General features: G+C 47.2%; 1 protein-coding gene across 1 annotated transcript in view; it reads right to left on the bottom strand.

The window, feature by feature from the left end:
• Positions 1-5,709: 5,709 nt before the first annotated feature.
• The window catches only part of CHCHD3 (coiled-coil-helix-coiled-coil-helix domain containing 3), a 147,946-nt gene continuing 140,557 nt past the window's right edge, over positions 5,710-13,098 (bottom strand). The window contains exons 9-10 of the mRNA XM_027665974.1: positions 11,481-11,616; positions 5,710-6,408 (exon numbers count right to left, since the gene is read on the bottom strand). Coding sequence (XP_027521775.1) covers positions 6,382-6,408; positions 11,481-11,616 — 163 coding nt within the window. The 3' untranslated portion in view covers positions 5,710-6,381. The remainder of the gene's footprint in view (positions 6,409-11,480; positions 11,617-13,098) is intronic.

The raw sequence follows: 13,098 nt of genomic DNA, 5'->3' as shown, positions 1-13,098 counted from the left end.
AAACACCTTTACAGGACACCAGCTCTGCTGTCTAAAGGCAGCCACGGTGGGATATGGATTTCTTGTTTGCTTGCTTTTTAAGAAGAGTCAGATTAGAAGACATTCAAGCTGACTTTGACCTTTTCAAAACAGCCCAAGTGTTAATAATATTAAAACTGAGAGGGGAAAAAAAAAATCCTCACTACCTGACATAAGAAATAGAAGAAAGATACACTCAATTCTCGTGTCTGGCAAAAATGGTTCCTGTCTATTAATGGATCTTCAGCACATCATGTCCTTGCTCCCACTGTACTTTACCCACTAACCCTTTGCAGATCTAATCCCTGCACCACAATTAAATAAATGTGTGAACAACGTTGCAAGAGGAGGAGCTGGTTTAAGGAACACGAGAATTGCTGGATATCAGGTTTTATTAAATAGTGAAATGGACTCCAAGATGTGCCAAGTCCCTCCCAGCCCTGCTATTTCTATATCAGCAACAGATGAACATGGAGAAGAACCTGCTTAGCTTGCAGTTTACTTGGGAATTCGATCTGCTTCCCGCAGCTCCAGCCTCCCAAACGAGCACTTGCAGCTTGATCTGTGCTGTCAGCCCTCACTTTGGGATCACAGGGACAGCTGCTCTGCCCCTGCCCACCCACGGGACTTGCCCAGGAAGGAGGGATGGTTTCCCTGCGTAGGGTGGTCAGAAAATAACCGCGGTTTCATGTGACACACGAGCAGAAAAAACTCACCTCCGGGTGCTGACGTGCACCCCAAGCTGGTAAAAATGGTTCCAAGGCTGGGTTGGGGCTCTGAGCAACCTGGTCTGCTGGAAGGTGTCCCTGCCCATGGCAAGGGGTCGGGACTGGATGGTCTTTAAGGTCCCTTCCCACCCAGAACATTCTCTGATTCCATGAAATGCCTCTGCTGAACCCCCCCGGGGGTGAAGGGGTGTGTGGGATCAAAGCAGGAGGGGATCAAACCTCATCTCCCAAGTGGGGACACTTTAAAATGGTTACCCAAGGGGCGTCCCCACCCAAAAGGTGCCCCCAGAAGTCTTAAGGGAATATAAAGTCTTTGCAATAAATACATCACCACGGGGTGATCTGCTGCCTCAGGTCCTGCCCTGACCGTGGCACAAGCACTTCTGGATGTCACCAGGTGGTGGCTCAAAAGCTTTAGGGCACAAAAGACCTCTGCCAAACGGGGTTTTCAGGGTTATTTTTCCTCCAGACCATCCCATTTTCAGCAGTGAAGGAGGCTGCTCCCCACCCAGGAGGGGGAAGGGCTCACCTGGCAGGGGGCTGCTGCAGCAATTCGAGGTGCTCCCTCCAGCACCATGGGCTGAGCCTTCTCTTCCCAGCAGTTACTGGCTTGAGAGAGAATCAAACTAATTACCTTAGTAATTACCAAACTAATTACCTCTCTAATTACCCGGTGTCTTTGTTCACATGGAGCTGACATCCTTGCAGAGTAGCCCTGGCTCGGTGCCTCCTGTTCTGGGGGAACCTCAAGCAATGGCTTGAAGGCCCAGGGACCCTTCACACCTTGGTCCTCTCAGACCACGGCCAGGGAATCTCCCTCTTCCCCAGGGAGGGGTGGATTCTGCTCCAGCTCCTAGGCTGGTGAATACTGATCATCAAATTAAAGGCAGACTTTCCCCCAGACCCTGTTGGACACCTCTCCCCACGATGGAAACAGCAGCTGGGAGCAACCTGGAAGGAGAGTTGAGATGACAGACACTCCTCTCCAACAGAGAGTTGGCGACAGCAGAGTGTTCACCCAGCCAAACCCAGCTGGAACATCACTGTCAACGTGCCTCACCTCCCCAGCCTCATTCCCTTTTCATTTTCCAGACCTTTACTTGAATCTTGCCTCGGGCTCTCCAGGGATGGGTCTGGGAGTCACTCGCTGCTCTCCTGAACTTCAGGGTGACAGCGGGTGCTGAGCCCTGGAAACAGCCCCCAGCTCCTCAGGAAGTCACTGGGTGTAAAGCAGGAACACAACTGGTGTCATTAGTGTAGGTCATGACCTGCAGAGGGTTTCCAAAGAAGAGATGGAAGAGGCTGAACAGAGAAAGGACTCTCCTGGCTGCAGGACAGAGCCCACCTTGCACACACCCTCTCTTGCTCTCTCCTTCCACGTCCCCTCTCCTGTGTCTTCAGCCAACTTCCAAAACAGTGTCAGCCCAACACAAATTGTGCAAATTAAGGACTGACCAGGTTACAAAATTCCCACCTGTAGCTGTTTGCCTCCGAGTGCAAAGACACCCAAATCTAAACTCTCGTCTGGTTTTATCTGGCAGCACCCACCCCTCCATCAAGCAGGACTGACCCTGGGCAGGGGAGCTGCAGAGTGTTGTCACCTGGTGGGACAAACATCTGATGGTTTCTGGGTCCTGCAAATGAGATTTGACACGTTGGGCAAGAAACTTTGCATCCCTCCAGTCTCTCTGTCCCTGCTGCTCGGGAAGCAAGGGGGCCTCGCTCTGCGCCAGAGGGACCTGCTGTGATCAACAGCTGGTGTTGATCTGGGATCTGTGGGTGCCCACAGAGAAGAAAGATCACAGAATCAGGAATAATTTGTGTTGGGATGACTTTTAGAGGTCTTCTGGTCCAACCTCCCTGCCATGGGAAGGGATGTCTTCAGCCAGATCAGGTTGCTCCAAGCCCCAGCCAGCCAGGCCTTGAACACTTCCAGGAGTGGGGCAAAGGTGCACACAAAGAAAACACTGGAAATCATAATTTTGCCTTTCCCAAACTCCACAGCTGGGAGGAAGCTCCTGGAATTGTTTGCAGAGCATATTGTCTGGAATTTGTTACTTTGGAAAGGACAACAAAAAGGACAGGAAAGGATCACAGAATCACAGAATGGTTTGGGTTGGGTGGGACCTTAAAGATCATCCAGTTCCAACCCCCTGCCATGGGCAGGGACACCTTCCACTAGAGCAGGGTGCTCAGAGCCCCATCCAACCTGGGAAAGGCTCCTCTTCCCATCACCTCCTCAGCTCGAGAGACAATGTGTAACCCCACCCAAAACCACACTTGCCTCTTTACATTCTCTCAAGAAGGGTGCAGGATCTAGAAGAGGACAAAGCAGTGACCAGCTGAGCTGTAACATTTATCCCAACCCACAGCCATCTCCACAGAAAAGCTAATTCCAAGTGTCTGCTAAAAACTGTAATGCAGGGATAGGGTGAAAAAGCCCAAAGCCAGCTCTGCCAGGTGATGTGAAGTGTGTCAGACACACAGGACTCCCGAGGAAAGGGAGTCTGGAGTCTGAAGGAGTCTTAACGCTGCCAAACGACACGAGAGTGGCAGAGCAGTGATTATTGTGACACCACTGAAAGCTCTGTGATTTGTTGCACAGCCGCTGAGCAAAGAACAATGAAAAGCTTTGATTTAGCTGTTACAATCCTGCTTTTCCATTTAAACCCCTGGGTAACACCACCCTTCGCTTACAGCTGATCAGAGCTCGTGAATGACCAACGAGAACATCTGAAATTATTCCCTGCCATGGGCAGGTGCCCTCGCCTGTCATCCCTGGGGATATCAACCCCATCATCCCTTCTGAGAGCAGCATCCACCAGGCTGAGCTCAAATGCTCACTCTGGCAGTGTGCAATCTTAGAGCTGGTTATTTTTGAGGAACTGGGAAGCCACTCCACGGGTTTTCCATAATAAAAAAAAAAAACAAACAAGAAAATGCAAGGATTTTAAAGATTTCGGTACCAGCAACTGGGGAGGAGGAGGAAGCCAAAGACAGACAAAAGGACAAGGATGCAGGGACACAGAGGTGGAGGCGGCAAAGGCAGACAAGGTGGTGAACTGAAGCTCACTCCAGAAACATTCCCAGAACCACTGAGGTTGGAAAAGATCCCTGAGATCACAGAGCCCGCCCTGTGCCCGATGCCCACCTTGTCCCCCAGCCCAGAGCACTGAGTGCCACGGCCAGGCCTTCCTTGGACACCTCCAGGGGTGGGGACTCCACCACCTCCCTGGGCAGCCCCTGCCAAGACCTGACCACCCTTTCCATGGAGAAATTCCTCCTGATGTCCAAACTGTATCTCCCCTAGCACAGCTTGAGGCCGTCTCCTCTCATCCTGTCCCTTGTTCTACAGCAGAGCCTGATTTCCCCCCAGCTCCCCTCTCCTGTCAAGGACTTGTAGAGTGAACTAAAGTCCTCCCTGAACCTCCTTTTCTCCAGGCTCAGCCCCCCCAGCTCCCTCAGCCTCTCCTCCTGTGACCGACTCTCCACACTCCTCCCCAGCTTCACTGCCCTTCTCTGGATACACTCCAGAACCTCAATGTCTTCCTTGAAGTGAAGGGCCCAGAACTGCTGCTCTGATTTAAAGGCAGAAGTTGGCCACAACATGGACAGTTTTCACATCCACACCCCATCTGCCACCACCAGCATCCCCCCCAGCTCCAGCCACACGTGCTGGAGACGCCGCCACCGCCGCCACAGAGGATGTTTAAGGAACACAACATCTCCAGTGAAGCCCGAAACACAGTTGGAACAAAGCAAGCAGGACTGACTGCCACTGCTCAGGGCTGTCAGGACGGGAAACCAATAAACATTTGGCAGCAACAGAGACCTTCCTTCCCGACGCTCCCGGTTCTACAGAATCATCTGGCCTGGAAAACGTCTGCTTTTTCCTCTGTGCTGCGTTTCTCTGCCAAATTCTAAGTCTGGCAAGCATGGGTCTGCCAACTTCTTGGCTCTCTGTTACAGAAGAGAACATTACAGAGAAGAATTTGTGAGTTAGCTGATTTGTAAACGCTACAGCAAGTCGCCGTGTAAACATGCTGCTTGTGTCCCCATCGTTTCTCTCCAGCAGTTTATCTGGCACCTGAAGCTGAACTCCAGGATCCTCCTCTCCTACTGATATTGCAGTTGCTCCACATGTAATAAAAAGCCCAGCTTCTTTTTGTAGCATAAAAAATAAAATAAAATAAAATAAAACCTTAATTAAACAGCACTCGCAGAGCATCTTGATAATTAGGAGAGTCACCGGCAATATTTTGAATGAATAATAAATGAGACCCACAGGTGCACTCGCACTTGTTCAGAGGGATGTGGTTCCAACACAGCCAATTAGAGGAGCAGAACAGGTAAATAAATACCAGAAGGCTCTGGCCACATTGCTCCTTTGATATTATTATTTTTACTACTGTGTAAAAAGTAATTTCTAAGATTGCTTGGTACAGTGAATGTGGCAGTTGTTGTCTGAATAGAAACTGGATGTCTGCAGGAAGCTGGGTTGCAGTTTTAGGGGCTCTGTGTCCTTTCATAGAATCCCAGAATGGTTTGGATTGTAGGGACCTTAAAGCCCACTCAGTCCCACCCCCTGCCACGGGCAGGGACACCTCCCACTATCCCAGGTTGCTCCAAGCACATCCAACCCGGCCTTGGACACTTCCAGGGATGGGGAGTCCACAACCTCTCTGAGCAACAAGAGGTTGTGGTGCTGCATTCACAAGGACTTCCCAAGAAGGTAAGTGGTGGATAAATCACAACACACCATCACGTGGGGCCCTTTTAGGTTGCTGTGATGGCAAACGGTCCCACACAAGCACCGCTCCCAAGACCAAGGCTGGTCCTGCATCAAAGTCTGTGCTTTAAAGCTCCAGCAACAACATCTGCTGGAAAACCACAACTGACACAGCAGAGGGAACACCATCAGCCTCTGAGAGGTGGGAAGAGAGACAGATTGCAGCCTCAATCCTGTGCATAAAACAGATTTATTGTTGGTACAGAGCGAGGCACGTCTGTCAGCTCTTGATACGAGTGAGGAGCACGACAGAACCACCTCCCGTAAATAAAGGCCATTGTCACACCTGAAGCGCTGGATCATTAACACCATTCCAGCAGAAGGCCTGGAGAGAGAGGCTTCGTTAAGTTACATAATTTGTGAAATAATTTAAAGCACAATTGACAATCACACACTGCAAGGAAAGCCCTGAGTCGCTCGCAAAGAACCGCCACGTCCCGGCGCTCCAAGAGTTACAAACCCCTGCCCTTGCCAGCGAGACGTGTTGGAGGAGATTCTACAATGAAACAGCAGCATTTGAAGGATATTTCCCCTTTCTAAGGCCAGTGAAAGGTTCTTTTCTTCTCCCTTCCTTCAATCACCTATAAGTGGGCTTTGCTAAGAGGGAACAGCATCTTTGGACGTGCGATTTCGGACGTAATAAGATCCAGGTCTTGGCTTTTCAAATGGTCACGTTGATTGAGCCCTGATGGCTCCTGCTCTTCAAATGGCTCTTCCAGTTCTTCCCTGTATTGGTGTGCCCTGCAAATGGGCTGTCATATCATTCTTGGGGAAAAAAAAAAGAAAAAAAAGAAGCTCCTCTGCTGAAATTAGTTGATGGTCTTGTGCTTGGTTTGGACAGTGCCTTTATCCTCCTCTCCCGAGCATGCTCTGCTGCAGAAAGGGTCACAGGGGAGGGGAAGAGAGAGGGAGAAACGTTAGTTCAGTAACTCCAAGTCATTCCCTGAAGTTTGGCTACAATTCCTTCCCGGGACTTGCAATTCTTTTAAATAAAAATACAGAACAAGGAACATTGTGGGCAAACACACCCTGATGGGGACAGGTCATGGGAGCAGAAAGAAGTTGTTTGAGGACTCGACAGGGCAGGGATTTTGGAGGCCTGAGGAGTGGCAGGAATGATCCCTTTCCATCCCTCCTCATGCTGTCATGGCTCTGGTGCTGTGGCTGTGAAGGAAATTAAACCATCTGACCTTACAATAAGATAAGTCCCATTCCCAGTAAGTCCAACCTGGAGGAAATGTATCCTGGATCTTGGGCTTCATGGAATGGTTGGAAGGGAACTAAAAGATTCTTTAGTTCCAACCCCCCTGCCATGGGCAGGGACACCTTCCACTAGACCAGGTTGCTCCAACCTGGCCTTGGACACTTCCAGGGACAGGAAATCTGGTCTGCTGGAAGGTGTCCCTGCCCATGGCAGGGGGTTGGAATAGATGACTTGGAAAGGACCCTTCCAACCCAAACCATTCCAAGATTCCATGAGCTAACAGGACACTGACAGGCCAGACACAAAGACGTGCTGGAGACCATCTCTGTTCACTACACGACTCCAAGACTGACGAAGGCAAACTTTGTTCTTCCCTACCAAATCCATAAAACAAGGAAGACAGGAATTAGGAGTCTCCTTGCAAGAAATGGTAGGAAGGGATTTGATAATCCCTGGGATTTATGTCAGGAACAGGCCCAAATTTAAACCTTGAAATCTCACAGAGACCCACAAACAGCTGATTCAAGTGTCTGAGTAACACTCTGTGGCCACACAGGGCATCTCCTCCTGTGAGTCTGGACTGCAGTGGCACAGTCATGGGAATTAGGGCTGGGGAAAATCAAAAATAAAGGGAAGGAGAAAGCACTTGTCACGTATGTCAACCAAATTCTCATGGTATTCCTAAAACAATAACCCTGTAAACCATTCTACTGGATCCAGCAGTGTTCCTGCAAGGGATAAAGGGTGCACTTGGATTGGATTATAGGAAAAAAGATGGGAAAGTTTCATTAGTTAACAAAACCCCCAATCTCATCCCTATGGAGATTCCTGTAGGACTGAGGGAGGCTCCTTTACCTAAAAGGTTTTTTTTGCACTGGTATGACAGAATTGCTGGGCTGAATATTGACTTCCCATCAATTTAACACTGCATAAGTTAACGTAGGAAATTCCCAAGGGATCTGAGGAAAAAATGTGCTACTTTTCTTTGGTGTCCTGAGGAAAGAAATCTCAGGTATTTGTTCATCACACGTAGACTTCTGCCCACAAAATTTCACCTTCAGACAAATAGGAGTGTTCCAGGGCTTTATCTGTATTTTTTCGGGGGGGTTTAGTGTTCTTTACTGACCCTTGCCCTTTAACACCACCTAATAAATCAATGTATTAAAGGTATTTTCCTTGGGTTTTTTCATAACACCGTGGAGGGAACCTGGTCCATAATAAACCTCCTTTAATTAGGGCTGTGTTAAATGAGGGCCATGAAAAATCAAGGCCTTTTTGTGGCATTTCAGCTCACACTAATTTCACGTATTTTTCTGCTTGATTGGAAAGTGGTATCCATTAAAAATACTGGAGGATGAGGCTAAAATCCTGGGTTTATTCTGATTAGGGAGCATGATAAAGGATCCCTCTACCCTACAAATTCAAATACTGGTTACAAGGCTGAAGGATAATGTTTTTTTAGCCAGGCTGTCAGGCACCAGCAGCTGTTGGTATCACTCCTTGAAGTATTTTTAAATCTCACCTGCCTGCAGAGAGACTTGTATCCCTCTGACACTCAATGGTTTTATAGGAAATTATTGCACAGATTCATTAAACCACAGACTAGTTTTGTTTTTATGTAAGAATTAGAACATCTTGTAGCCCAGAGTGAGGGAATATTAAAAAAAAAAAAACCACAAACAAACCATAAAATGTGTATTTGAACAGCCACATTGTCCATATCAGTGGCTGGAAAACTGGGATAAGTGATTAAAATGCCCCTGGATGGTCCATATTAGTGCAGTGACTGGCCTGGGTGGAGATAATTCAGCCCTGGCAGCACAAATAAATGCCACATACAATCCTAATATCTTCCCCTTAATGGCTCCATTAGGTGAGTTTTCCTCTCCATTACTATTATAATAAAATGCAAACATTAATAACGGAGTTTAATTCATCTCGCTGGCTTCTCATGACTTTGGGAAAAGATTTCAAGGGAAGATACAACAATGTGTCAAACTCCCCTGAATTAACAACTCCCTGGGCTTTTCTAAGAAGGGGAGAAAAGGACAGATAGAGACATGAGATTACAGACAGGATGAGAAATAAGGAGCACACAGAAGAGAAGGGGGAGATAATTATAAGCAAGATAGGGAAGAAAGAGGAGTCAATAAATTCAATTTATGAAAAGCACAGAGTGTGCTCAGCCTGAGCACAAGTGCCCAGACTCACCGCCAGGAAATCGGATTAGTAACTTATTTGGTTTTCAATATCTTGCTCTATTCCCTCTAGCAAATTTTCCTCTTCCTTTGTTTCTTGTAAGCCAGTGCCAGTTAACTTTTTCATTTCTGAACCTGCAATTTATCCCCCTCCCCTGGCTCCCAACCAAGAGAAGGTAATTTTGAAGTATTTTATAACAGTGCTCGGGAATTATTTTCCGAGTAACTGCCCGGACTTGTGGGCAAACAGAGTGAAAATAATTACAATTACAGCTGCAGCACGGGGAGGATGAGCCAGAGAGGAATGATGCTCATTATGAAAAACAATTGCTCCTGCTTGCAAATATTTCCATCACAAAAGGCTTCTCCTTTTCTGTTATCATAAGAGAAACCCTCTCAATTCTCATCTTGAAGCACGTGTGAAACAGAATAAGAAACATTTAGGAAACACTTTTAACTACTTGACAGGCTTGCTTAAAGATCTTCAACAAGAAAGGTGTTTGGAAGGGTTCAAAAACCTAATGCTCATATTTATGCAATTTCCTTTTCCTGCACCTCCTGAACGTGAATTAATTCCTCCTCATCACAGCCTTCTGAAGAAAATTCCTATCAGATACAAACTCTAGTTAGAGCTTAAACATGTATCAGTAATTAATCCAATTTCTTTTAGTTACTTTAAAAGAAATGATACAAAATTATAAATGCAGTAAATTAGTGTTGCAGATGCTGGAAAACTCAGTGAAACTCTAATTCACCACTTAACAACCTGATATACAGTAACAGGTGAGATGAGGAAATGGCCTCAAATTGGGCCAGGAGAGGTTTAGACTGGATATTAGGGAATATTTCTTCATGGAAAGGGTGGTCAGGCCTTGGAACAAGCTGCCCAGGGCAGTGGTGGAGTCCTCGCCCCTGGAGGGACCTGAAAGTGTGGATGTGGCACTTGGGGACAGGGGTCAGTGGTGGCCTTGGCAGTGCTGGAGGAATGGTGGACTCAATGGTCTTAAGGATATTTTCCAACCTAACTGATTCCATGATTCTAATATTATTCACTGGCCTTTTCCCTAAAAAAAAAGAAGGAGCCTGGTGCATTAAAAAATGGGCAGAATAGGATCCCAGAATGGTTTGGGTTGGAAGAGAACAAAAACCCATCCAGTCCCACCCACCACCACGGGCAGGGACACCTTCCACTAAACCAGGTTGCTCCAAGGCTTATCCAACCTGGCCTTGGACACTTCCAGGGATGGGACAACAAATATCCCCAAGGATTAATTAAAGGAGGGGATTTTGAACGGGACAGGGCTGAGGAACAGCTTTGGCACTTCCCCACCACCGCTGCCTCCTCCCACGCCTCGGACACCAGCAGACCACGAGCAGTGTTTAACTCCAGCAGGATTTTGGGAATCCTTTTTGCCAGGAATGCAGGACTGCAGCAGTGTGACAGCAGAGAGGTCATGGGGAGCCATCCCAGCCAAAGCCTCGCTGCTTTTCTGCACGGGTAGAATCGAGTCCAATGATAATTATTACCAGGCTCAAACACCAGCCGTGCTCCCTGGGTCTCTGCTGACACGTTAGAACGTGTGTCTGCACGTCTTCAAATATTAACTCACAGGTTTTAGCAGAAATAAAGATCAACAGACTCCTTTAAGCCCTTTTTACACATCCTGCATATGCTCTGCGAGCACTTTTCCAACTGCCTTGTTTGAGAACACGGCTGAGGTCAACACATGCATCTCTGTGTTTGAGAGATGCAAGCTGGGGAAAAAGAAGAGTATTTAGAAATCTAAATACTAAATCTAAATCTGAAAGAAGGACCTTTCCTTCTTCCCTTCTGGACTTTTACTGGAGGGAGAAGAGACCTGATCCAATGTAAATATTGCTTTACCATAGGAGAGGTAGTTAGGATTGTGTTTATAATGTATTATAATATTTATTTGTGTAGTAATTGTAATATAATTCCCTTATCCCCATATTGAGTCTTGTGTTGTGTCTGGAAAACCCCTCTCACACTGGGATGAGTTGGGGGGGGGGGCTTGCAAATTGGATTTTTGGGGGTCTCAAACCACGACAAAATTTTAGCTTCTTTTTAATATATTGTGTGCATATTACTATCACTTCCTTTATGTTGCACTGATAAAGCATAAAGGTTTTAATCTGCATGTCCTGAAAAGATGGAAGAGAGGATGCAAGACCAGGTAAAGGGCTGTATCAGACCCTTGGAAAACATAAAACAGGAGAAAGGAAGAATTCCAACTGGTGACCCATCTCTGAGACATCCATAAATTCCTCACAAATAGTACCACGTAGTTTAACCCCCCTTGTTTTTACTGCTAAAACTGCAAGTAGCAGGAAACATCTGCCAGCAGCAACAGCTCCTACAACTAAACAACAGCTTCCCAAGGGAAGGGATGGAAACCTGAGCAGCTCAACAAAGTCCAAGCGATCTCCACGGAGTTTGTGAGAACACACAGACTGGGAAATGCTTATAATCCAATAGTTTTCCTTCTCTCCACCATTCCATGTTTCTCCAGTGCCCAGCTCACCTGTTTGGCGTGGTTGACACAGCGCAGGTACTGGTTGGCCAGGGCAGAGCAGCTCAGGGTCTCCTGAGCGTGCTGTCGGTAACACTGGAGGATTTTATCCTGCAGGTCAGCACAGACGGGGTGAGACTCGTATCTCCTGGGGAACAGAGAAAAGAACTTCAGGGTTTCCTGCTCAAAAGGATTTCAGCAAAGACACAACTCTTTTTTTTTAAATTATTATTATTATATATTCACAGACAGGTTTGGGTCAGAAGGGACATTAAAGATCATCCACTTCCAACACCAACATTATCCCAGGTTGCTCCAAGCCCCATCCAACCCGGCCTTGGACACTTCCAGGGATCCAGGGGCAGCCACAGCTTCTCTGGGCAACCTGGGCCAGGGCCTCCCCACCCTCACAGTGAAGAATTTCTTTCTTTGGAAGTGCTCAAGTCCAGGTTGGACAGGGCTTGGATCAACCCGGAATAATGGAAGGTGTCCCTGCCCATGGCAGGGGGTTTGGAACTGGGTGGGCTTTAAGATCCCTTCCAACCCAAACCATTCTGTGATTCTGAGCCTTATTTTGCTGGTTGGCCAAGGCAGATCTCTTTTACCACGATAAGGAAATGAAACATGAAGCACAAATGCTGCTCCTTCGGGGAAGTGACTTCCTGACAATCACTCGAGACGTTCTGCTAGAAGAAAGCAATGTTAAGTCACCTTGATTTTACAGTATGTACCTATATAAAACATCCCCCTTTCTCTTTTCCTTCATTACCCTACATCTGTGAAAGGCCTAAAGCAGAATTTAAATGCGTTCCCAGGTGCTCACACACCACACCATCTCCGAGTTCAGACTTCTGTCGGCTCTTACGGAGGAGGATTTTCCCTTAATCCCCCCTCTGCTGATATCAGCACGCACTTCAAAAGCCTGGGAGGCATCAGAATGTACAACCACACGCTGCTGCACACACAGTGGTGATGGCAAGGTCTGTGCTGGGGTGGAGAACGAGAGGGGAAGCACCACATAGACTTTCTGTAGACATAACACTCCCAGTGGTGATGATTTAGACCCAACTGAACCAGAGCTGGTTTTAAACGCCTGAAATCCCGGTCTGAACTGATAAACCAATAAAATAAACCACGAGTTAACAAAAAATACCCAGAGTAAACCTTGCTGTGCCTTTATTCACAAGTGATTTCAAAGTGACTTCTTACATAAAGGTGAGGAGAGAAGGGAATGAGCTGCTGTACAATTGCTACGTAAGTTCTGTCGATGTGTTTAGAGCAATTTCAATGGGGGACTCTCTAACCCATGTTAAAGAGCTTCTTCGATTGCTTTTTTCTCACTAGTGACCAAAATCCACTTATTATCCCTTATTTGAATGCTCCCATGGATTCTGTACATTGCCAACATACCAGAGCCCCCTAAGACACGTCGCCTCCTGCCCCTCAGTCACTTGTTTTTGTGCTGTGACTTATCCCGGGTGATTTTTGGGAATGTGCTCTCAGCCCTGTCCTTTCCAGGCACTGCAGACCTGGTGCAAGTCAAAGTGAGCAAGTCCATTTCCTTCCAAGTCAGCTCAGCCCATTTTCCTGGATCACTCCGTCGAGGGCGAGCACTGTCTCCATATCGATC

The sequence above is a fragment of the Corapipo altera genome, unplaced genomic scaffold, assembly GCF_003945725.1.
Source record: "Corapipo altera isolate COAL_440 unplaced genomic scaffold, ASM394572v1 178, whole genome shotgun sequence".
Lineage (NCBI taxonomy): Eukaryota > Metazoa > Chordata > Aves > Passeriformes > Pipridae > Corapipo > Corapipo altera.
This window is presented reverse-complemented; position numbering and strand designations above follow the sequence as displayed.